This window comes from Brachyistius frenatus, unplaced genomic scaffold (genome assembly GCF_029030835.1).
Source record: "Brachyistius frenatus isolate BFR_SWC_R1_liver_20210118 unplaced genomic scaffold, ASM2903083v1 Contig_5, whole genome shotgun sequence".
Lineage (NCBI taxonomy): Eukaryota > Metazoa > Chordata > Actinopteri > Embiotocidae > Brachyistius > Brachyistius frenatus.
This window is the reverse complement of record NW_027210604.1, coordinates 8,856,599-8,884,061: the sequence shown is the minus strand read 5'-3', so window position 1 is coordinate 8,884,061 and position 27,463 is coordinate 8,856,599. Positions and strand designations below refer to the sequence as shown.

General features: G+C 38.5%; 1 protein-coding gene across 2 annotated transcripts in view; it reads right to left on the bottom strand.

Annotated features, from left to right (window-relative positions):
* The window catches only part of mtnr1bb (melatonin receptor 1Bb), a 137,640-nt gene that overhangs the window by 95,469 nt on the left and 14,708 nt on the right, over positions 1-27,463 (bottom strand). Inside the window, exons 2-4 of one of the 2 annotated variants that reach the window (XR_011311979.1) lie at positions 9,505-9,623; positions 9,049-9,393; positions 7,964-8,447 (exon numbers count right to left, since the gene is read on the bottom strand). Coding sequence is in view for 1 of the 2 variants with exons in the window: in XM_069721446.1 (XP_069577547.1) it covers positions 8,025-8,447; positions 9,049-9,393; positions 9,505-9,623 (887 nt within the window). In the remaining variant the exon portion in view is untranslated. Of the gene's footprint in view, positions 1-1,504; positions 8,448-9,048; positions 9,394-9,504; positions 9,624-27,463 lie in introns of those variants that run through there. The other variant, XM_069721446.1, reaches the window with a different exon arrangement.

Here is a 27,463-nt window from a genome sequence, read left to right as displayed (position 1 = left end):
TAAAACAGTGCCCTTTAATCTTTGTTTTAAAATGAAATGAAATTGTATATTATTATTTTGGGTGGAATTAATACATGGATTAACAAAGTTAATCTAATGCATGGATTATCTTTGTTAATCCATGCATTAGGTGCAATTGAAGCCCCCTTTTTAATGTTTTAATCAGAAGTATTAAATGGCAAACACAAGCTGTGAGTTAAGCCTAGTTATGAAAATTGCCTGGTTATTGGGAGACCGAGACATCAGCTCGAAAGAGTGCAAACTCTTTGCTGATCTGTTGAACTTGTGATATTCACCGTGCCACTTGCCAATCAGGTACTGCAGCTGGAGACGGCATCTTTTTTGGTGGAGAGTTTGAAGTATGGCAGTAATGAGTAGAACAAAGTTATTTTGCTTACCCTATAATCGCTTTGACACCAGCTGACCTTCTAGTCTGTGGCAGCATATTCTCTTTTTTTAGTGACAAGGACACAGACTGGAGGGTTACAGTCAAATGTACACCTTTGGACAATTCAGGATTTTCTATCCCATATATTTTCCAGAAATTACCATGTTATCTTTATCCAAATGTTTAATGTAGAGAAAGTGTTATATGAGTATTATTGTGTGGCTTGCCAGTGCGGCTGATTGTCTTCTCCCTTTAATACCCCATTATAGTGGTGTTGTGTGCATTGAGTTTGATTATTAGGGTGAGACAAGAGAACCATCTGGATATTATCCCCTGCAATTATGAGCAAGCTGCAGTTTCTCTAAACCACATCCTCCTTTCTTAATCATAGTCTCTGCCTCCAGAGCTGGATCACCTCCAGCCACTTGTCCGTGTCCTGCTGTCTGCTAAAATCTAATCTGCATTTACTTATTCTGTCTGGCGGTTCATTTCCTCTCATACACTCTGGAGTGATGAAAGAAAATGGAATGATGTTTACTGTAGGACTGTAAATTAATTGAAAACTGTGAATTTCAAGATGAATTTAAGGTTCATGATTAAACAAGTATAAAATTCAAAAGAGAAGATTTCTCTTTTCACAAGCGCAGCAAGAATCTCTAATGTGACCCAACTTTACATTTAACCCCACAAGCTGCTTACCCCAATTTAAATCCTCACCTTTTCCACAACTAAAGGCAGCAGTGTGCTTTCTGGATCAAACCATCCATCCACCGGCATAAAAACAGTCAGACATGCACTGCAAGTGCAATGTAGCAGGGCCTGATGGCAGGAGGGAGTTCAAAGCATGCACCACTTGCTGGCAAAAGCTGTCTAACTCCAATTCAACCTAATTCTGAGGCTTAAGAGGGTACCTCATCAACAGCAAATTATACTTAAACACTCTGGCATCATGGTCTACAAAGAGAAATGTTTTGGTTTTAGTGGATTCTGGCTTTTAAGAAACCTTTTAACTACACACCAACATCTGAAATATGGAACACAGTGTTGGAAACTGAAGCAACAAAGGTTCCTCTTTTCTCAGTGTGTTGATTTCACAGATGAGCAACACCAACCAAGTATGATATATCACTTTTATTTTCCATAACATTGTGTTTCAGGAGAGCTGTACACATAATGCATATCTTTTTACACATAGTTCGTTTTAATGAGACTCGGTTTCGAACACTCAAGTCTTTTGAGTGTTGAAATTTTTAATTCCATTACATTCCACAGATTTCCCTTTGGTTACTCAGACCATCCTCTGGCCATCCTGGCTTGCCCCTGTTTGTAAATCCTTGTTAATGAACATCGGTTGTACTAAATAAGATCAGACAAGCATGCACATTCGCACAGCCTCTGGAACAGCAGACATTTATCATGACACAAGTAATCAAGTGGCTAAATGCCTGAAATGCAAGTCCAGTCAACAATTTCCAACTATGAGGGTAAACGAGACAATTCAAATATTGCCTAGTTTACTTTGGTGCCTCTTAACACCAAAAAAGTAATAAAGCATTACAATTTTTTTTTCCCACAAAAGTTATTTATGACATTAAGATACATACTCAATTGCCACATTTAATTAGTTACAAACTGTGTTTATGACTCCCACAGCCTTTGCATGGATGTTCGGTAACAGCATCAGGTCAGCATGAACAGGACGTTGCGTGTAACGTCGCAAACATATAATTTGACTCATGCCTCAAAGATTACAGGCAGCAAGCAAACATAAATGCTACCTGTGGCTAATGAGCTGCAGACAATTAAGAGGTCACTGAGTGTAAATATTAATCAGGTGAAAAGCACTTGTGCTATGCAAGCATTTTCATTGCCTTTTTTAATTTTTTTTAATTTTAATGCTTTTGTAGTCATAGTTTTATCGTGTAGATTAGTTTGTTGTTTGTAAACACTACAGGAGTTGCGTACATGACTATATTTCACTTTTTTCTGTGGTTTGTCATTGTTTTTCCTATGACAGTATATTGTAAGTGCATTCAATTATGTTCCCAAGGCTTATCATTTTATTTTCTTCTTTGTGAAGGTACCTTGCGCATAATTTGTTCAACGTTGCATCCTTTTCTGTCTGTAGCTGTCAGCTAGTGTTGTAATGCGTTAATCCATTATTGACACACACACACGCACACACGCACACACACACACACACACACACACACACACACACACACACACACACACACACACACACACACACACACACACACACACACACACACACACACACACACACACATGCGCTCAAATACACACACAAATGGGTACTGTGGAGAGAGTTTGACCAGATCAAAATGAAGGACATAAACTGTGATGCTTCAGAGTTGACACGTTAATCATGTACCTGCATGTTTCGGCCTTATAAAAACTGTGAGGCAAGATTAGTCTTGTCTGTGTCGTAGCTCAGCGCTGGTGGGTGTTGGTTGGTGATAGTGGAGAATATGTGAATTCTTCTTCTCTTTACCTTGCCAGTTGCCAGTTTCTGCATAGCAGACAGTAACACTGATTTAAAAGCTATTGCATACTGAGCAACAGCCTTAATTAGTATATCACTGTGAATTTGCTTCGTTCTAGTGTCTTGATGGCCATCCTAATTGAACCAATTTTAATAAATTCTGACCTCATCAAGTCCTATGGGTTGGCCTGTAATTAAGAAATCTATCTGTTAAAGGAAGTAAAATGAAGCCAGTGTGTTTTGTAGTAGCGATTAAAGTGCAAGCCTTTCAAATGCAAAGTGGCAGCTGCACTTATGCAACTTTTCCCTTCATAACACAAAAAAAATGGTGGAAATAAAAAGTCAAAATTATCAGGGGATTCTTCTTTTAGGAGGATGTCAACCGTGCATGAATATTTCGCAGGGCAATTGGGGAGGGTGTAAGAGGGACTCCAACGACATAATGTGGAAATTTGACAGGCAGAAAGAGTGTGTCACCTCGTTGAGTGCCGCACTCAAAGGGATTAGTGACACACAAAAAAGCCTCAGCTTTCATCTTCCAATGAAAAACAGTAACAACCTTCACTGCTTACTTCCTTGTGTTTATATTTTTTTGAGGCAGAATTGTATTTACACCATGAGGAAGTAAATTGAAAATGTGTTTTTGAATTACCATAGGTTCACAATTTTTTTGACTCGGAAATTAAAATGTTGTTTTGATTAATGTGCAGTCATACATAGCACAAGCACACCATTGGCTTCAGTTGGAACACATACTTTGCTGCAGCATCTCACCTGATGTAAACACAGTCCAGCATGGCAGTCAAACAGCAGGATATATTTTCTTTTTTTTTTTTTAAAGAGTGAGCTCACACAGTAGCCAGGCATTAAGATAGTGGTTTGTGACCATTTTAATAATGACAGCTTTTCAGTTTTAACAACTCAAAAACAAGATTTTTTTTTTTGATTTAGAGGACCAAAATAATTGCTTAATTGGAATGTGGTACAGCAGCAGTGTGGTTAGTTTTAAAACTAAAGCTGTGAAGTTGTGGCTTGTGTGATGGGAAACAGCATTTTAATTACATTCAGGTTAAAAACAGTGAACCTATCCTTTAAGCTAGCAAGCAAGTTATCCTATTTGGTGGCATGGAGAAATTAGCCCAAAGCGAGAGTGCAAGGAGTGAGCATAGGGAACATAAATGAACATAGTCACATAATTTTGCCATAGGGTCTATAGAAAGAAAACACAAAGGAGAAAAAGATAATATTTGTTCTTCTCTTTCAGCAATTGAGTCTCCTGCCTGAGGTGTGTGAAGTTCTGCGTTATGTAGCAGAGAAAACTTTCTATAGACAACTGTCCTGAATACATAAAAAATAGCGGTATGGAGGCAAACCAGGTTTGCTGAATGAGTTCATTCTTAATAGAAACTATGGCACTTGCCGTAATATTTTAAAGTTTGACACTATTGTATTAATTGTAAGGCAGTAGTTCTGAATGAAAAAAAAAAAAAAAAAGACCTTAAGGGACCAAAGGTGTTTGAGATTTACCCCAGAAAAAGCATGACAAAGTGTTTGTACCCTCTCTACCTATACTACCCATGTCTTTGGTTTAAATTGAAATTTTCACTTCCCTTCAAGTGCACCTAAAACACTCTCCAGATGTTTACACAGCACCATCACTTTTTTTTTAGGTTTTGTTGTTGTGCGGCTGTGTCTTCCCCTCAAGCGACTCGGACACCACTTCTGCTTCCGTAATGCTGAAATTACCTTCCCAAACATCTGTCAGGAGAGCAGATTCCCTTCCTATTTTTACCTGAATCCCATCTTTTCAAAATATACTTAATATACCCCAGTTTTCTGCTTTTCTCTGCACCACAAATGTCATTGTTTGCTTCCAAACATTCCTTCTCTGCTTACAATGCTCTCACATCAGTCCTATGAGTATTTATAGCCTGACTTTCCGCTTTGCATCTGTTACAGTACCATTCTTGATCTATATCTTTGCACATTTTACCCTGTATAAGAGCACACAAATGTGCTGCTAAATGAATTTAAATGTTAAACATTAAAAAGGTTTCAGCATTCTTAGATATTTGATTTGTGCAATTTGAAGTTGTGTCCATCACTATACACTAGGAAACAAATGTATTTACTGATGCAATGCATGTGCGAATTAAGCAAGAGGTTGTTTTAGATGCACTTTGCAACCGTAGTGGGTGCTAATGGGAGGTTAAATATTATCTAATAATAAACTCAATTGTGTGGGATTATTGAGTTTCAAATATTTATATATAAAAAAACACATTTTGAATACATCTCCAATAACAATATACCACAGTTAAAAACCACACTGACACTAATTTACAAAATATCCCTTTAAAATGTCTTCAGACTCCCTCATGTGGCACCTAATACACTGCAAATGTTTCAGACAACTGTATATCACAACAAAATGTTCGGTAGGCACCCTGAGATGGGAATACAGATATGAGCTGTACCTTCTCAACAATCTACATCACTTAACCCTCCTGTTGTCCTTGGGTCAAAATGACCCGCAGCTGTGTTCAACCAAGTTCTATTTCATTTTCATATTTTTTGGGATCATTGGTGATGAGGAGGCTGTGAGGGTTTCTTTAAAGAATGATGACCAATGATCCCAAAAAATATAGAAATAAAATAGAACTTGGTTGAACACAGCTGCGGGTCATTTTGACCCAAGGACAACAGGAGGGTTAAAATAACTTTTCAATGAAGAGGGAATGACTGTCACTCTTATGACACTTCCCTTAATGTACTCTGCTTGATTTTCTTTGTTTTAGTTCCACAGTGAAAGCATCATAATGTGTCCCTGGCGAAAGAAGTTTTTTAAATTAGAAAATAAATGAAGAGCATTAATTAACTAAATAAGTTACCTATGAAATGAAAAGCTAAAGGTTTGCATAAGTATTTTAGAATGAAGAATGAGAGTCACCACTGCATTAGACTACACACCACACATTGTACAGCATGTGATGTAGGAGGCAGAGGAACACGTGCCCATCCAATATTGCTTCTGCAAAGTCAGTAAATGTATTAATCCACTGACTTTTTCATAGGCAGGAGAACATCCTGAACTTGCCGTGTATCTTTGTTACGTTATCACGTGGACTGGAAAGGTACGTCATTTAAAGTTCATCAGTAATATACTGTGACATCTTCCTAAAATATGGATGCACTAAGGTTGAGGGGCTTCCTCAGTTAACTGAACATTGTTTTTAAGATGCAATGATGTAGAATGGTGAAGGATATCTTGGATTGTGACACCTGCTGTGTTTTGAATTGCATAGCAAAATCATCCATGCTGCTGCACCTGGCTATTTGGTGAAATTTAACAACTTATTGCATTGTGATTTTGTTAACATATTGACATCAGTGTGAAGTCTCTCTGTCATACTGTCCTGCTCGATGGGTGTTCTCCTGTGGTGGAAGAAGTACTTGAATCTTCTACTAAAGTAGAAGTACAAAAGGATAAAAAGTACTCATTGTGCAGAATGGCCCATTTTCACAGTAGTGAATATGATATTATTGGACTGCAGTTATTGATGCATTTATAGCTAGAACTTACATGCCTGAATGTTGCATCAGATAAAGGGGCAGCACTGTCAGGAAGAATGTCACGGTTTATCGGTATTGACGAAAACTGGGATATTTAAAAACATAAACATTGATAGCATGTTAATGTGTAAAATGATAATACTATAAATAATCCAGTGTCAGATTCAAACATAGTAGGTGGAGGTATTGCCATGCAAAGTCATTTTGGCACTCTACCGCTCCCTAGAGGAGTTACCCTTCGTTAAGAGTTAACTTTTGGATTTCTGTAAAAGAGATACTTGAAGATAGTTTGCTTGTCCTGAAATGGTGAACGTTACATAAAGGTCTTAGTTGTGTTGTTAAAGCTTAGTTATCATGACTTTGGGCTGGACAGTATTTTGTCCTTGTTATTTGTTAGGTAGTCGCAGAGAAGTGAGACAGGGCCAAGCACCCATGTTTGAATCAATGGATAAGAAAAGAAAAGCAGATACACTGAGTCTATGTAAGGATGAAGTCATCACTAAAGACAGGACACTTTTTTAGTAAATATACTTAGCTACTTTCCACCACTGATGTTCTCTAAATTAAAATCACTCCAGAGTTACTGTGCCCCATCCTATAAATTGGTATTGCAAGAAAGTTACCAGACAAAAAAAAAATTCAGCAGCTGTGAAATATGGGTGATATGTAGACGGATGTTTACAGCGGCAATAGTGGACATTTACGTATCCTCCACCTGCTACATCACACGCATGTTTGTTCTCGGACTTAAAAAAAAAAAAAACTATAACAGACATGTTGATTAGCACATGACATGATTTGGTGCTAGTTTTGCTGATGACTTGATTTGTGTTGTCCATCAGTGACTTAATATCCTGAATAAATTTACAATGTTCATTACTAAGTTGTTGTTTCTTGTTCTTTGCAGTTCAAGAGGGTCAGACCAGGCAGTATTAAGTGTATGCTACTGCAGCATTTAGGCTTAATGTGTAAATCTGACCACTTTACTGTCACCATGTAAAACTATCAGACTGACATTAGATATTATTGACAGACATACATTATCTCCTCCTCTACTAATCTACCATTCAGGTGAGGCGAGTTGTACTATTTGAGGCTTTTGAAGTTACTAAACAGAGGTGTATATTTACCACTGTACCCAGTTTTGTGAAATATGTCTAAGAGTCTACAGCAGCAGACATTAAAGGATATCACATTTTTAATGTAATATTAATGTACCATTCAGATTGTTAAGAGTAATACAGTAACAATATGAAACCGCAATACATGGCTCAGTTCTCACAGGACGTTAATAACATCTCTAAAGGGTTTGCTCTGTTAGCACAGTCACAATTTGAAAAATCAATCTTATTTCGCACTTAAAAAGTTGTTGAACAATAAATCTTCATAAACTCAGTATCCTAATGGCATCATTCGTCATTGTTCTTCTGTAAACTACTCGAAAACAAAGCCATGTGTTTAAGTTTCATCCGTTACTTGTTACTCTTTAGCTGCACAACTGCCTGGACATCACATAAAAAGAGGAATTACCATTCAACTGGCTCAAGGATCCAGATTTCATTCTTTGTTTGTGCGATCTCTGACGGACTCATTGTTGTTGAGTGGTGGAGGCGGCGATTGCTTGCTCCTCATGCTCCTGCCATCTGTGGCAGCTCGCGAAGTCTCTGTCACAAACAGCCGAGTCACCCAGACAGAGGTGACAATGCGTTTGTACTCATTCCTGAAATTCCTGTTGAGCAAGCCATAGATGATGGCATTCAGACAACTATTGAAGTAGGCCATGAAGTAGCTGACCACAAAAAGCCACTCGGGGATGCGGGGAGCCACACGGGACGGATCTATTGCCACCGCCAAACCAATCAGGTTAAGTGGAGCCCAGCAAATGGCGAACAGCACAAATACCACAAACATGGTGATGAAATTCCGCAAGTCACTTGGTCTGAGGCGAGGGCTCTCCTCGGTCTTCACTTTACGTCGAACCTTGAAATAATGAACACATACAAGATGGGAATTAGACAGTAAATGATGTCAGAAGGCTTCATTCACTCTCTGCCTCAGTGTTTCCCACATTTAGATGCACAAAAACAACCCACACAGAAACACACAGATATCCACACATAAAACCCTTTGAGGGATCGGCTCCATCTGCCCATCAAGTATAATGTCTCTGCTGAAATCACAGGCACTAACTTTGCCAAAATTTTTACAGCCTTCAGAGTGTGTTTTAAACCTGCGTATCCTAGTAATTAAATGCTACCTGTCAAAAAAGATTTCACTGACAAGATGATGTATTTTGTCAGTGTATTCTGAAATTTAAAAAATTACACTGGTCCAGTAATGGGTCAATTATTAAAGGTCAGAATCTCGAAAACTTTAAATGACCATATGTTCTACATTACAGGTCCAAATTGGACAAACCTTTAAGGCTGATGGATCTTGTTACTACTGACTCATGGGGTTTCTAAAGTGGATGGCATGTTTACTGTTTATTTGGTTGGTGTCATTCCAAAACCTCCCTAATTAATAGCTTTTTTGAGCCTTTAGAGTCATAAATAACCACATAGGGAATCAGGAGGCTTACCTGAATCACAAGTACCCAAATGCGTAGATAACAAAAGGTAACCACAGCAATGGGAACCAGAAAGTGAACCACCACTACCGCCACTGTGTAAGAGCTGCTGACATTCTGGGCGAAGGTGCAGGAGTAGACCCGCGGGTCGTAGCGCAGGGAACCAACGAAGAAATTCGGGACAATGGCCACAACTGTGAGCAGCCAAATTAAGGCAACAAACAGCAAAGTGTTGCGATAGCTGTACAGCCGACTGTAAGAGAATGAGTGACAGATATAGCAGTATCTGTTCACTGCAATCCCAGTGATGTTGAAAATGGAACCGATGACACTCAGCCCCATAAGGAAACCACTGACCTGAACAGAAACATAGAGAATGGAGGGTTTGTGTCAGACTGTGTTGGAAGTGCACTCGCTTGTGTTGTAGTGGAAGTATACTGAAACAAGCTGTGAGTGATGCGGTCTTACCATGCATTGTGTGTTTCCCAGTGCCCATCCGTCATGGAAGAGAGCATAGAGAACCAGGGGGTATGGGTAGAAGGCTACCACAAGGTCAGCAAATGCCAGACTCACCACAAACACATTACCTGGAGAGGAAGACACAGAGAGACAGTGTCAGTTCTCCTAAATCTATTTAAAGAAAGGTGTTGTCTGATTGTTAGATGAGTCACGTTCGACTCTGTCACAGACACACCATAATTGTTAGCTGTGGATTTACCCTCTCATGTGACTATGATGATTTTAGCACTCATCTTATCATCTCAGTGCAGTGCATTTTCCTGCCTAAGCTCAATTTTTAGTTTCATTGACAACACTTCAATACAGCTAGAAAACAGTACAAAATATAAGATTTCGTCAGGGACTGAAAGATAAAATTATCGGCGCATTTCCATTGTTGTCACTGGTCAGCAAGGATAAGCACATTCTACCCTGGTTGAGACCAGTTCTCATTGCTTTGTCTTATACTGTGCATTGTCACAATCAGGCCACTATTGCATGGGATGCGATTTTCAGTGTGCTAGGAGCCTATCTCAGTGCGTCCAGCTTTGGTGTGATTGTTGGCTGAGAGGGTCGAGATTACGTACAAAAGGTTTCTAGTCTCTGCCCCGCAGCTGATTGCCTCGCCCCAGACTAAGTTTTATCAGGAATGGCAGAGTCACTGTTTTGACAGAGTAAAAGGAAAAGCATGTGGACACAGCACTTTGGGCGTGCAGGTCCTTTTTCATCTCGCTGGTCCCCAGCCTCATCCAAAGAATGGCTTGTTCACTTAAGCCACGTTGGTGCATCATTGCTCAGCTTAGTTTAAGCAAAGTACTGAAGCTGGCCTCGTATGTATTTGCTAATTTGAATCTACGTCATTCATGGTTCAATATTAGTTGCTCATTCATCAGCTACCTCATCTGCCAGCTGGCAAGGAACATCTACTACAGTAACAACAGAGGACAGGGATAAATAAGATAATCCAAAAATCAGGCTCTATCACTGGTTTACCTCCAGGTACCTTGGAAGTTATGTTAGAATAAAGAACAAGAATAAAATTGAGAATTTTTCAGTGCATAGAGGCTCATTGCCCCAATGCAAAGGTCCTTTGTGCCCTCTGTAGTAAATATTTGTAATGACATTCTGTAATATGAAGAAGCCCTTATATTGATTTATGCCTGTTTGTTACATCTTTTGTATTCTTTATTCTGCCTATTGTAGGTGTTTTAATTGCCTTGTGTTTTTTCTGTTTTAGGATTTTCTTTTTTTGTGCTTCTCTTTCGTATGTGTTGGCATGTGGTGACTGACTGTTGCAGTTTGTCCCTCGGGATCAATACAGTACTGCTGATCTAATGTAATGTAAAACATTGCAGTTTATTTCACCACCCTGACCTCCACCTTGTGCTATGCTTTCGGTATTGTTGACTAGGCCAAGATCTACAGTTCATGTTTGCCTGTTCAGTCAGGATTAGTTCTCACACCAGAATCCTCTGTGCTTGTTTCTTTGAGAGTTTCTTCAAAGAACAGAGCCACCTCTGCCAAATCTAACTGTATGACCATTTAATATAAAATAATCACTTGATACATGCGCCTACGACTTTTTGGGTCTGTCTTCAGGTAGACAAGAAGTGGAAACCAAACATATCAGTAGGTGCTCTACTTGGAGATGTGGCATTCTGCCATATTTCAAGATGACTGTTGTAAAGGTTCAAGATATAACACGGGATAGCATTGATACAGTAGGTTTACCATCTTCCTGCCTAGTGTTTCACCGGCAGACGTCTGCCGAGGTCACTTGTAGGGCAGCTTTTGTGCTCACGATGCACAACAACAACTACTGATCATCCCGTACCACAGACCTTCTTGGATGTGGTGGTAGAAGACGGAGGTCTATTGTGTGTCATGTTCTCAGACATCTCTCAAAGGGATTGCGGGAACCCGCTGTGTCTCGTAGAATCATCAAACCATGTTGAAAGTGTGTGATGCAAAGTGCATGGGAGATTTATTTATGGTTTGACTGTGCATGGCAAGCTTCTAGACATATCTTTTTGTAACTATAGCATGCACACACGTGACTTTGGAGTGTGGCTGTCAACCTAGAACTGTCACTGTGCGCCATGATTCACAAAGAGGAGACAGCAACTCAGCACCTCCTGTACAAATACATAAAGGATGTAGAAAGATGCCTCTCATTCATTTTGTAAAGAATTTTGATAGAATTTGGAATCAATGTCCAAACAAGCTACATGTGACCAAATTATCACACATGGCTTCAAGGCTTTGAATGTGAGCAATTGATGAATGCTGATGTACAAAAAGAGAAAAAAAAAAAAAAAACGTGCTTCTAAGCACAGGACGTTTTCTTGCACAAAATGGTATCAGGCTTATGATTGAGGCCACTTATGTGCCAATCTAATTTGCATTGGTTATAGTTTGTCTCTACTTTTATGTTCCCCTGTGCACATGTTATTTTAACATGAAAGCATAAATGATGCATAAAACAACCACTGATTGTTATGCACGAATATTCATCAGAGAATCTATCTATCAGTCTGGTAATGATTTCACACAATTGCCAGTTATGTCTGTGGACAGCAGCAAATATCTTCAATTATAGTCTGATAAGACCTCTTAATCCAATATTGTTAATTCTTCGCGGTGTATTTGAATATAAATTGGATGTGTGCCTGAAAAGGAGGATGACGTTTTATATCTTTTTTTAAACCCTAATATGGGTCTCTTCATTATATTTCCAAATGTGTTAAAGCAAAAATGATCTTTTCGGTCTGGAGAGATTAATGTCCATTACTAAAAGCTTTGTGTGCTTGCATGTCCCACATCCAGAATCAAATTAGGCAATGACGATAGATACATAAAATGCATGGAGGTACACACGCAAAGTATATAATAAACAGACAGAGGACAAAAGAGAGAAAAAAAAAAGACTGCTTGTGCTATAAGCTCACCTTGAGGCTACAGTGATGAGTTTAGAATTTCTATGTTAAATGAAGAGTATGTTTAAAATCCATAATTGTTCCAGAGCACTAATGCTGACAAGGTGAAATGGTTATTCAGGTTTTACATTTATAAATTGGCTACCATTGTTGCTAAAGCTTGGAAAAAATGTCCAGTTTAGGATCACTTGAAACTTTTGTTGTTACTCTCGCTCAGGTTCTTTTTTTATTGATAATGGTGTCTTGTAAGCCTGTTTGGGCATATTGTTTATGCATGACACAATAATAAGTAAGTTATTTTACAATTCTTGCATTTCTACACAGAAGACATGTGATTTATACTGTAGATCTTTGTTTTCTTTAAATGTTAGCAGTCATGGAAAACATTTTAACTGGCTTTTCACAATTTTTTTCTCCAAGCAAATTCACCTTTATGTGCTGTAGGAACAAGTCAATATGGATAATAACCCCTGTTAAGAATTACAGCTCAAGTTTTGCATCATTAACTGTTATTTTTTTTATATGGGCTTTTTAAAATGTATGCTCCAAATGTACAGGAGTACTAAGAAAATTCGATCATTTTAAATATTGGGTGTTGTGGCATTAAGTTGAAATTAGATAGTAAATGATTAAACGGTCTATTTGTGAGCGAGAAAGAAGGAATCAGACATCACAAAATTAAAATCAATGTTCAAGGGGAGACAAAGAAAAAACAGCCCACTTTTTGTTAAAGGTTCTTTAAGAACTGTTGGAGACAGTTTCTTTTAAATCAACATCTAGTTAGTTCAGATGTTATTCACCTATCTTCACAAGTAAAAACGTTTTGCATAAAAAGGTTGTCTGTGCAACTTGAAAATACTGTTAATAAAGGTTTTCTGGTAATTATGGGAATTTCATTTTCAATTTACATGTTGAACTGAGTCACCTCCAACACAGCAGAGTGCATAATTTCAACAGCGACAGTTCAGCTGCACGTTCTCAGATTTTTTTTTTTTAAAGTATTCAGACAATTATCACACATCTGTCAAAGCCACGTTTTCCTTTGAAAAAGGCATCTAAACTGTGAAATGGCAGACCTGTCAAATGACCCCACTGCTCTGACCCCATGAGAAATAACGAGCATTATATGAACTCCTGTTAAGCTGCAGTTTTTGGGAAGCATTTGCTCAGGCACACTGTTAAATAAGATGTCTTGTGTTTGTTAGACTGTGGAATCATTGTTTACATGAGAAAGACATAGAGATGCATTAATGTTTATTCATGAGTGTGAGAGTAGTTTATTTTGTTTGAAAGTCAGTGAGAAAAAAAGTAGGTTTTGAACATGATGTTAAATTTGTTGAGTGAATATCACAAAATGTGATGGCGTAACTGTTGAATAGGCAACAAACAGTGTTTTTAAACTAAAAAACACAATGGACATGTATTAGGAATGCTGTAGTGGTAACAAAAAAAAAAAAAAAAAAAAAGGTACTGTAGCTGTTTATGACTTGTTTATTACTGGATGAGCAACCACTGCTACGCGTGCACTGCTTTGGCACGGACATGTAAATCAGTGTGTGAAGGAGCAGTATAGCCGGCCGCTTCATTTTTCCTAGGAGTTGGCCAAAACAGCAAACAGAGGTCTCACATGTGGGATAGCACATGCATGCTTACACATCTGTGAATTTTTTTTTCCACTATCTGTTTGCTGAGCCATGGATTATGATGATGATCACATTTCATAATTATTCATGAACGAGAGTCTGAGCTTCAACATGGTAATCTTGTTTCAGGGTTTAAAGCAATGTAAACTATAGTTAGATTACAGTGCAATTTAACTGGCCCAGAAACCCCTGAGGATGGGGTGTAATTTGAACAACCAACTGTTCAGTGACCTTAAATATTGAGAATTTCCAGATGAAAGCACACACACACACAGTCTGAAGTGTTGGGTTTAATTTGCAGTTGTAACACATTTGGCCTCCACCAATTGAAGGGGAAATGAACAAACATGCATAATGAGCAGTATTTTTTGCACTGCTACTTGTTTTTTTCCTCCTTTTTATGCCTAATGAAGGACTGGATGCCACTAACACACAAGTTGCAACGGTTTTTCAAGAGGTTATTCATGTGTACATAATTGCATATAGAATTGTTGACTGAAACTTAATCTTGTTTGACAAAAGGGATGCATGAAACCTGCATGAACCAAAAATTATTTTGTGAATTTTCCCTCCAACGTCTGTAAGCAATGCCCGAGGGAAAGAGATTGCAATGATTTCCCTCTCATTTACTTTTTTTTTCTTTCCTGTCTTTCCTGTGGGAGGACATGCTCGGCAGATTTGCCTTGTTTGCATTTAAATGTGTTTAAAGTGAGGGAACGGGGGCAAAAAAATAGATGGGCAATGATGACAGGAGTGGAACTGAGTCCAGAAGGGAGTGATGTGGACAGAAAAGTGGTCAGGCTTAATAGTAGCTGCATTTTCATGAGGAAATGCTAAAAGTTGAAAGTGTGAGGCCAATCTAATTTAAGGTTGGTAAATAGTGCAATTCTGACAGGACATGATCTGGACCATTAACAGCCCTGTTATTTTAAAATGAAGCTGTCTACTCCTTTTTTCAATCTGTTAAAGTGAAGAACATGACACAAAGAGGAAAAAACTGTGACTGACTCAATCTGTGGAGATGAAAGCTGTCAACAGAAAGGTAAAATTAGGAAGGGACAAAACATAAAAGGCGATTAAAGGTTACTAGAGGATGATATTGTTTGCAGTGGGAGAGTTAATGGGACAGAACACAAGATAAAGGTGTAATACTCCTTTCCACTCAGTGTTGTAGGCCAGGCAATAAACAATCTTGTCATCATTACTTTACATCATCCTTTCCCCATTCAGCGCTTATCTGTCCATGCTGGCAGTTCTCTGCGCCAGCAGGTTCCTCACTACGCTGCCCTGCCCACTGCCTGGTCGTACGTATCAGTCTCAGTCTGACCACTTCCTCCACTGTCTGATCTTTATTTTGTCAATTCTCTGAACTGCTCTGTAAATGACTCAACCAGATAGTGCTAGTTTTGGACACATGATCCAATAACTATCCTTCCTCACCTTTGTAATAAACACACTCTCACAATGTTGTTGTTTTTTCTGCCATGTTTTCAGAAGTTGAATGTGAAAACACACCCTGAGACTAGGAGGTTGTTGTCAGGCCATGTTGCAAGTCTAAAATGGATTGCTGCCTACCATTATGTTAAGCAAATCACCTTAAGTGCATTTTATCACTCTCTTGGCCTATTAAGAGGAGTTCACAGAAGAAGAGAAACACTAGCAAAAGTTTGGATCTGCCCACAGACTTTAGAATTTTCTTGTCTGGAACTGAAAAGCAGTTATCACCTCCAGTTAGTTAAATGTACAGTTTCTGCAGCAGCAAGGACAAACACAGCCCACAGTACATCCAAGTGTGTATTTTATCCATGGCTCACCAAATTTTCTATTCCAACAAATTTGGCTTGACACACACACACACACACACACACACACACACACACACACACACACACACACACACACACACACACACACACACACACACACACACACACACACACACACACACACACACACACACATTTATTTGACCCTCCAGTAGATTCTGTCCAAAGTGAGCTTGGTTGAGTTAATTGGTATAAACATCCCTGAGGTTACATTTTAATTAGAAATGTGCAGTAATTTATCCAGTAAGATTTGACAAGTTGTCTTGAGTTGACTATCTTAATTTACCTGGAAATTAGTAGTGGACTCTAATCAGCTCAAACACGTCAAACTGTGACATTTGGATGGGCAGTAGACCGATTACAAAAAAAAAGCTTAATGCTGCAGATTCTCTTTAAGATGGAAAACAGGAAGCACAAAGACCATGTGTACTGCATTTTAAGTACCGCAAAACATCAGTTAAAGATTTGTTGTATTATTTCTATCTGCCCTGCTTGTTTTTTCGTGTGTTTTTTTCCTTCAAAAAGTCTCAATACAATCTGTCCCTCAGGAAGTTGTCAGGGTAATCCTATTTGGACCGATGTCATGTTTTCTGATCTTCCACGTCTTTAGTTTAGTTTAGTTTGGTCAGGATGAAATTTAGTTTAGTTTAGTTTAGTCAGGATGAAGTTTAGTTTAGTTTAGATGATATACCAATGTCACACCACACGTACCCGTACCTCTACCTCGTACAATTTAAGTGTCTCTGCTGGGATCCAGGTCGCATTAACACAATGGTTCAGTCCAATTTAATTAGCAGATCATGAGTTTGATGTCTTGGGGTGCTTTCACACTTGCTACTGTGTACCGTCGTTGAGTACGTTTAAGCCCAGTGTCTGGTATGTTTGGTAAGTGTGAACATTGCTTACCTACCTAGTACAGTATGTTTGAAACAGGTGGACCTGGGTCCTGGTCAGCAAGCGCAGGTGTTGTATGCATTGGGTGTGAAAGCCAGCTGTACCAAAACCTAGAAGTGTACCACTGTTGCGGCTATGACGTCAACATTACTTCAGTCTGTCATGTTTTCGAACATATGAAAGTGGTTTTCTGCACCGCCTGTCTCATGAGAAATCTGCAAATGCGGGCAGATCTCGACACTCGCATCTGTTTCTGTGCATAACAGATGAGATTTTGAGGCAGGTGTGTGTGTGTGTAGTGTCCCTGTTGTCTGTGCACCCAAAACAAAAAAAGCAGTAATGTGGAGTAGTGCTCCATTGTGAATTTAGCTGTAAAACTGTATGAATTTAATTTGGCGCATATTTTTTTTACAGTGCATACAATTGCACCACGGATGATAACGTATGAGTACTCGGGTACAAAAAAATGTATGAACTCCTGAGTGTTATCATGATGATAATTATTGTATTTGTTGTTGCAAATACCACCAGATAAATGCTACACATACTTGAAATGTGCCAAAGCAGCGCCTTACTGTACAATGCTGCAGTGTGTTCCAGCAGAAGTTTTTTTTGCCAGAGGACTGTGTTTTTTAGCACTATTTGGGCACCCCAGCTGCAAGGAGGGGGCTGGTAAGTCATTATTCGCATGACCACAAGTGGTCGCTTATTCGGGAAAAATAGAAATATTTTGCATGCAAGCAAACAGCTGATGCTGTTATTTTTCTTTAATTACAATCTCAGTTCAGATGCTGACCTACAGTACAACTTCAAAGAGTGAGCTTAACAGCAGTTTCAGGCAGTTGCACCTCTGATCACCCCCAACATCACGTGGGCTCCATCACCTATCACCGCTACATTACTGCAGCACTTCAGCCCTGGGAAGTTAGGAAGTATTCTTAAGCTGGTGTTAAGTTACTGTGAGAACTACAGAGCCAAAAAAACAAAACAAAAAAAAGCACTAATTGGAGGAAAGTGTGCTGCTGCTCTTCTTTAAGCTGCTTCCTTCAGGTGCCGCAGATCTCTGGTCTCTCTCTCTGACTCTCTTGACTCTTTTTACATGACACTGTCACAGCTTTTTTTACAGTGTAAAACACTTAATAAGATGCAAATGATATCAAGCTTAAGTAACCACGCTCAATGATTGTGTCACAGTGTTAAGCAACTAGCCGCAAGATATCTAATGCAACATGATGAAATAAGTAATAAACAGTTTCCACAGTATAGGAGCATAAATAATTCTCCATAACTTGTATAAACACGAAAAGAAAAAAAAAAAAAAACGTCCCATCTTTTAATAGACATTACCAGAATAATTTATATATTTTGCTTATATTGTCGAAATTACTTTTTGGAGGTTGCTGCTTTTATCTTTTTTGAAGTTTTTCTGTACACTTTATGCAGTTTTATGCAGTTTTCACCCCTGAAAAAAGACAACTTGATGTGTTTTCATGTCACGTCTTTACTATTGCTCTTACAAGGTTTTGAGGCTAACTAAACACACAGACCACACAAATAAACACAACCGTCATGCTATATGCTAATTGACTGAGAAGCAATTAACTTCCTTGGAGCATAATAGTTTGAGGCAAACATGCAAACCAGTCGTAACTAGTGAGTAAATCACCTTCATAATGATAAAGAACAACGTAAATCATGTGCAGTCAGGCACACAGCAAGAAAGGAGGTGTAATGGGAAAGAGTGTGGAAGTCTCCCCAAATGACCCACTAAAAGAAACAAATTGCTATTGTTATACATGTTGACATCATCGCTCATTAAACAGGAGCACAGTTCTCAGAATGACAGCAGTACAAGCAACCCCAGTAGTATTGGTAAGTTAAATTTTGTATAACTACACATGTAATGCTTTACTAAAGAGACCCTTTAGTGATGCAGTCCACATATTAAATGTCATATGAGTGTATTTGAATTACAAAACAGTCAAATGTTTACAGAGTTTTATAAATACTTGATTATGCAAATACATGATCTGTTTGCCCTGGTGCACAGACAATTGGCATATTAAACTCACTTCTCCTGCCCTTTGAGTGAATGGCCATACTGACACAAACTTATCAAAGTTATTCATCCTCTGAATTATTCAAAATGTTATCCTACTGACACCCCTCCCCCCTCACCACACACACGCGCCCACACGCAAACACATTCATTCATCTAAATACCAGTCTACACATTGTGCCTGCGTACACAGTAGTGTGAATTTGTGCAGCTGGGAGAAATTGCTTGCACATGTAGCTGCACATCCAATAAATTACTCCCAATGTTATCTGTCGTGTGCCGTATGTGTAAAAAGACACTTTTTTTGGCATTAGACCTCAGTCCTCTGGGATGTCTCTCAACACACACAAATTTATTTTTGCCATGCAGCAATTCCATGACAAATGCGAATGACCAAAGATCTTATTTTTTAAATTTCCAATCTTGAGCTCAATTATTAAGCCACACTGAGAAAAAAAAATGCATAGTATGATAAATATTTTTCATGTTTCAGACATAAATTATACTGTTCTCTCTGTGGCCTATGCTGGCTAAGTTATAATGCTGTAATATTATGTGTATCGAAACTACAGTAAAATAATAATACAGGATGGACTGAAATATACTGGTGTGCGCAAAACATTTGTTTGCAAAGATAAGTTTCAGGTGATATATTTTCATACTTAGAACAATTGAAGGATAAACATACAAATATAATACAATTTCAGACCAACAAAGATAACATATGGATGGGGAAAAAGTACGGTTGGTTCATGCAGTGAACATCATACTTGGTGAAGAAGACAGATGGCTCTGTATCATGTGATAACTGGAAAATGTGGCTCCATTACCATATACATGAGGGCATGTAGAGTTGGAGTTGCATCAGAGAAAAGCTCTGAAAGTAAAGTCTCTCAGTTTGGAAGTCTGCACTGTATAACCTTTATCAAATCAAAAATATCTCCTTTTCTAGCAGCAGTTAGGCTAAATCACTCCCCCGTCTGAAAGCACAACAGACAGTGTTGTTCTCCCAAATAGTGTCTGGTCAACACATAATTAGCGCTGCCAGTATGTATGGCTATTTTGGGTTCAGGCACATGCTTTGGGGTTTGTTTAAGGCTGCAGGAGAGAGTGAGCATACGGACAACACTGGTGGAATTACGATACAGTGTAGCGGTGTGATAAAAAGCTTGTCAGGTGAAGGGATGAGTAAAGGATTTTCAGCTGGTGGTTTTACTCCACGCAGAAACCCAGAACCTTCAGGAACTGACGTGCAAAATGTTTTTCTGTGTCAGTGCCTCTCTTCGTGATGCAGGATGGGTTTCTAGCACATATTCACCCTGTTTTTTTGTACTTTTTTTTTTGGTTTTTTTGGTTTTGTTTGATGTAATATTAGAAGTAGAGAAACTGAATTTAACAAACATATGCAGTCACAGAGTATCCTGCCAACTCAGTCCTTTTGGCTAAATTTCCGCTTTATATAATAATAATTCCAAGCCAACTAGTTTAAAAGTAATATCAAATAAATCAAAGTAGTCGGTAGACGTAATCCTGACCTGGTCATTGTGGCTAAAAGATTTCTAGACAACACATTACAAGATTGACATTACAAGAGCTCAACATAAGAACCATACTATGCATAGTACCATGTTCTTAAAAAAAAAAATAAAGTTGCTGGATAGCAAAGATAATTAAGCTGCAGTGAGGACATCACTATGTGTAGAAAATAAATTAATTCTTAATTCAAATTATGGTAACAGTGTGTCATAGCTGTTACAAACCTTTTCATGACTATAAATGCAATCATTTTCAATTAAAGCTTGCTCAATAAAAGTACATACATAGTTGAACTCTAAAGGAAAGAGGGAATAATAACTGTGCTGTGTTCCACTGTACTACAGACTGAATGTGATGTCTTTTGTCAGGTACTGTGAATGTGCCATGTGACAGAATCCATGTGAAAATCTCCCAAAAAACAGTTCCTGCCAAATGATTTCTAATGATTTGTCAAAGGCAACACAAATTGGAAGAAATTGGCTTGATACAGCACTGGAGCCGCTAACTATAATAAATGGCAGGAAAAATCATAACCGGAACAAAGAGCGAAAGCATTTTAGAAATAAAATAGAACAATGTGAATAATGGAAATAATAATAATAATAAAAAAAGAATAATGTGCCTCTCTGTAACTGTACATTCCAATTTATGGTTCGGAGACTAAATTAAATCTTTAAACACACACTACCACTTATGCAAAACGTTATACAAAGTATATTAAAGTATATTTAAGGAGTCAGTTTCCTCATTTTGCCAAATTAAAACAATGTTTTAGTTGGACTCAATATCAAAAAGAGATCGTCCTTATTATAACTGTTGACAGTGTATTCTGTAGGTCAGTAACAAGGCAAGAGGTATTACTGAATGTTAACATTTTTCAAAAGTGTAAATACCACGAAAAAGAAATAAAAGTACAAATAAATCTTTTCACTTCTATTGTATTGGAATAGTACATAAAAACCTTGGCAGATACTAACAAATTGCTCTGCATGGTGGAAAGGAAATATATAATATATATTATATATTTATATAAATATATTTTTTATATGTAGGTTACTTTTAGTAAAGTAATTAAAATGCCGACATGTTGACATTCAAGACTGGTGTCCGATATAGCCGCTGACATTCGGTGAAAACTGGTTGCAATTGAATGATTTTGAACTTACAGTGGACACCTAGCTGAAAGAGTAAGAGAAAGATCTCGGAAATCAGAAGACGTGTGAAATTCAGTTAAGACGCGGCAGTGAAATTAAAATGTGGTATTGATTAGGGCACTGAAGAAACATAAGAAGCTTCAAGGACTTGGTGCTGGAAAAGTTTAAGTTCATTCAACATTCGAGTCATGCACACTCACTTGCACAGGCCAGGCATCAAACTTAAGTCTCACTCCCTCTAACATCTTCACACCACTCTGACCTTTGAAACAAACTACCTTACCAAACATAAGCTTGTGTTCATGTTTAGGTTACCATGTGGGTACTTGAACACATTGCTTTAACATCCAGCAGACATCCAGCAATTAGTTTTGTATCACCAAATTTGTAATCTGGAAAAGAAATGAGGGTACCAAAAACTGTGACAATCCACCTTGATATCAAGGCATCTTGTAGGTCAAAATTTGACCTGCTCATGGCGCTAAGTCAAGGATTTCTCTTGGCAATCCATCCAGTAGTACTGACAAACGCTGCTAATCCAATGCTTGTGTGGGTCAAATCTTAATAAGGCTCCACTCATATTGGGAGCAGATTAGTGTGCTGGCCCTCAGTGCATTTATCAGAAGACTATGCATTGTCCTGGGTGTTCTTAGCTGCATACCCAAAAGACAAGAAAGCCCTACCTGAGAAGGGAACGTGTTTTCATCTCTGAGAGCTCCTTCTTGTGTCTAGCAACTGAACGGCAGTGTCTCTGGTTGCCTCTTATTTACTCTTTCAGTTTATCCTTGAGGAAAGTTTCAAACCGCCTGTCGTCACTTTCCTCTCTGTGCTGCTGTCAGCAACACATTCCAATGAAAAATAACAGGCCGTGGTAAATTTCACGGCAACATAGCAATTTACTTTAGCTTTACTTGGCAATGGTGGGGAACTGCAAATACTGCCAATCAGCTCTGCCTGTTGGTTCCCAGCAGTTCAGTCCTCATCAACTTTGCTGAAGGCCCAGGAGGCCACTCACCACCTCACCTAGGCCAGCTGCTATTCAACCGTGGGCTGCAGTGTTATCTGCTGCATCCATCTCTTTCTGCCTCTGTGTTGCATTTATTTCGCAGGGTGCTCTGGCTCAAGCCAATTTAGACTCAGGCAATATCAAGTTTGAAGGTCTCTCCTCTAAGAGGGGAACAGAAGAAAACCTGCCATGTTGTTTAGAATTATTATTCTGGGGTAATTAAAGTAAACTGGAATGAAAGAGTTGGTTACATTAAAAAGTGCATGGGTCAGTTTTATAGATGGCACCTTCCCTGGTTTTAATATGTAAAGTTTGACTTGTTATCTCCTTCACTATACAACATTGTATCTTAGAAACATGGCATTGTATGGTCATAATGAAAGTCTAAGCCAGCTATATAAAAAAAAAAATTAAAGATCATACTTAACAGTAGTAGTTTGGCCTTCTAAACAATGAATCACTATAAAAGACAGTTAACCACAGTCAATGTTTTTTCTTCCCCTCAAAAACAGTTATTTTACATTTTGCGATTATGTAATATGCAAAAGAAACACTCAACTGTGTGTAAATTCCTGAAAATAAAATAAGCCTGGTAGAATTTTACCTGTATTTATGCAAAAGAGGAAGACAAACATTTGCGAAAAACATTTGAACAGAGGTGTGAACACTGATATTTCAATCCCCTTTAGACCAGAAATATACTTGCTTTAAACTATGTGTTCGCATGATGGCTGCCTCTCCTATCCGTGTGTCTGTTTGGACCTTTGGTTGTGCACACCTTTAGAAATTATTGGAACGCATACGCAAGATGCAATCTACACATTACCGGTAAGGGCGTTGTAGGGGCAGAATGTGACAGGGTCAGAGAACTGCAAAATTAAATGGAAACAAGGCTGAGACTGTTACATCTGTGCGGAAAATGATGGACAAACAGTGGGTAGTAGTTGCAGTGGTGGCGGAGTGTTAAAATTCCCAGTAGGATGAAACAACTGCGAAGGTAAAACTTACATAGGCAAGTATGGGAGCAATAATGTTCCTGGCGCAACTACTTCGAGGGTGAACCTGCCAGCAAACCGTTGCCTATTTATAAATACAGCAATTACAAAGCAAGATTTACTTGTGATATTTTTACTTTTCAGCTCTTTTTTTTTTTGTCTCCCCCAACTCCTTAGCTCCCAAATGGTTCACCATGCTCATTAACTAGTCCCTGACTTTGTCTGTCCATTGTTTGGTGTTGGGGTGACAGATGAAAGCAGTGACAGATGAAATGGAAGTTGAAGGCTGGAAAACCAAAAAAGGGACCAAAACACTTTATATCTTTGCTTGCCGTGTTTGCTTGCTCTGTAGCACCCCACTTTCTGCTGCTGCTATCTCAAACCATAATCCAACCCATCCTGTGAAAATGTTTCACCACGCTGAGCGCATCCAATAAAAACAAGTTCAACAGTATCCCCTACACTGCCACCAAGATCACTGGTCTCCCTACACCTGACACCTCACCTCTCAGACCTCAACAACAGAGCATCACACACTTAATACTTACCATTGGTCATAGCAGTGATCATCATCATCGCAATCTACACTTCAGGTTACTAGCCACAGGACTTTAAAATGTAGAAGGGTATGTTGTGGTAGGAGTTTTGTACTCTCTGCTATAGCAGGTAAAACAACCTGCTGAATTCTTTGACTAGACCGTGTACCTTGTAAGTGTATGCAGAGAGGCATGGATGGGTTTGTGCCCATGTTTTACGTGTTTACTTTATGTGCTGGTTCATTGTGTGTGTTTCTTCTTTTCTTGTGAGACATGAATATGTACAGATTCTACATACAAATTCCCCACCATGGGACAGTGAAGTCTATCTATCCAATAAAGACTATATATCTTTGTAATTGGTGCAACAAGAAAAACAAGAAAAATGTTAAGGTCTAAGAATGCTGTAAATCAAAAAGAAGAATTATAGTTGAGTTCAATATATATTTTTTGTAAGAATGTTTCTGACAAAACAGTTGAAAAACTAAATCCTTTTGCGTTTCTCATACTCTGTGTGGCCTCGTGGTCGCTGTGGCACCAGGAGCCGCTTAGCTCAATCATGCCTTAGGCAGATTGTGACTGCAGACATTACAAACATGTCACCAGCTTGACTAATGCATAGAAACAAGGTGGAAAAGATGAAAGTTTTTCTCACTGAACCACAGTGTTAATGTAAGGGCTCTGAAGAATCCTTGATTCTCGTGGCCTGAGAGGTGTAATATTTTCTACCTAGTGTAATTGAAAGTTTAATCACTGATGAATTAATCTGCTAATCATATCTGCTTTTCTTTTCCTTGCTGCCATAACCTTTTCATGCATCAAATTTTTAATAGGCGCTATGAATGGTTTATGTCATTTTTTTCCAGTCCATTATCAGTGACTTTCAATTTGTGCCTTTCATGCATGCCCACATTAGTAATGCTACTGTGGCACTGGTTTTGAGGCCTGACCTCACATGTGAGTGCACAAGAACAAACATAGCTCAAAAATAATGCGTAGGTCTGTCAATAGATTTAGTACCAGATTTCCAAATACAAATTTGTTTTTCTGTCGGCTGTAATTACACTTCCTGTCTCCTCAACATGCAGAGGTGCCACATATAGTACATGTGTGCCGAGTGGGAGTTGACTTCTTGTTGTCGTAATTGATGTGTTTTCAAACAGAACAGCAGACTCCTGAGCTGCTGCCCACTTTCAGTATGTGGGAGGTGGATGTTAGTTGGAAGGTTAGGCAGACTTCTGTGAGGTGGGATAAAATGTTCAGTCTGGTTCAACAACAAAAGCTTTAATTTACAAATAATAACATTTTCATGGGCCAGTTTTTACTTTCCATTGGACTGATGACACGTTACAAAAACATTAACGAGTAAATAAATATGGATTTCAATGATGTTTTTTTTGGTTGAGAATGTTCATAGCATGTGAAAGAGCTTTCACTTGATTAACAGGAATGTTTAATTGGGGAAAGTAATGTTGACATTTTACATTACATTTGACCTTTGCTAGCATTAAGAGGCTGATGTTGTTCATTCACTTGCAAGTAGAGGACATTTTAATAAGCTTGCCTCCAGTTCCGCTACAGAGTTGTATAGGACTAGAAAACGTCTGCATTTGCTTATTTAAAATACAAAAGGTGAAGTAAAAAAGTAAGTTACTGGTCAGATTTGCAGAGGCTATAGGGAATAGAGATATTGCTGCAAACTGTTTATCTTTTGGAAAGCTGTTAATCCAGCTCAAGCTGCCTCTCAAGCCAGATGAAATTTCAGTAAAATATCTTGTACAGAAAAAAGCATAAGGAAAACTGTTTGTGCGCATCACAAGGCTGCAAATTATGTGTGCATTTGATGAAGTTGTCATCTGTTAGTGAGCTTTTGTTTGAGGGTGGACATGAACTCAGATCAGGACAATTCACATTCAAAATGCACTTTGTGGGCGCTTTGCCTCAGGCAAGCCAAACCCTTCATATCCCGCCCTACATTTAGAATGCACAACACCGGCCCTCGTCCATTTTCCCTTCTATTCCTTCACATTAAAAATGCCGCTCTGCTCAGTCTGGCGGCACATGCTGCCAAGCCTACCAGGCTGTAAGGTTTAACAGCAGATACACCTCACTCTGTCTCTACACTCAGAGGTTATTTGCAATAGTTCAGCATTGAGTTAAGAAATCTAACATAGAAGCCATGCAAAGTGCAAATTCTTATAAATTTGAAGCTGTGTCATGCAGTATACAGTATTACCTACTTAAAAAAAACTCTACAAAATCTACACTGGAGAAAGTAGGTTACCCTTCTGAATAGTAAATTCTTAATGTAACACTACCCGTGATTTGGTAGATTTACATATTAGACCTACATAGTGTTGTGATTCTGTGGCTTACTGGCTTTCCCACTGAGTAGAGCAGGCAGACATTAAGTCTGGTTAGTCCTAGGAGATTGACCTTTGAAGTGCACAGTGAACTGTAAAGCAAAGCAGATGATTAAATCAGAAAGCTGTCTTAGCTCATCATTATAACAGTGAACAATGAAAAAATAACAGTCTAGATTAAAGCTGCACTGCACAAAGGGAGAAATTCTTATTGACATTATTGATTATGAAACCACCAAAGATAGTATTTTAGGCGCAACCTCTTTAATTATGTAAAATATCGCCTTCATCTCTTCAAATTATTACTTACAAAATTACAGCCGGTTGACCAACTGCAGCCTTTGAAGGGCTTTAATTTCTCTGGGCATTCTGTGTTTGATCAGAAAACTTGGCATTTTTAATTTTGAGTACTCAAACTGTCTATTCCACCTGCCAAGTTAAACCAGGGCTGCAAACATGCTCTGATCGTGAGTTGTGAAACAGATGAACAGAAACCGAAGGACGTGAAGCCCCCAGGGGAGAAATGTGACTTTATTTATTTTTGTCTCTATTTTCTCACAAATATCGTTTCCGTTCTTTAAAATGCAAAAGTTTTGTAAATTTAGGTAATTTAATATGCCGTGAGAGCATTCTGAGGAGCCATACCAAATAAATTGAATGAAACATGTTTTAATGGACATATTAGACACCCCGACCTCACCAGAAAACGTCAACACTGGTAAATGTTTGAAGGGGGTTAAAACGACCAATGTTTATATAGGTGATCTCCTAGTGGCTGTAGAAGCTATGACAGGAGAAAGTCCGGTGACATAGTAGAAAGAGTGACCAAGTCATGGAGGTGAGGGGGGGTTGGATGGATCAAACACAGGACAAAAGTCAATGATGAGTTATAATTAACTTACATATACGTAGGTCAACTTACATTACATATTTACCATCATGTCACGTATGTAACGTCACATACATAACAAATGTAGTTAT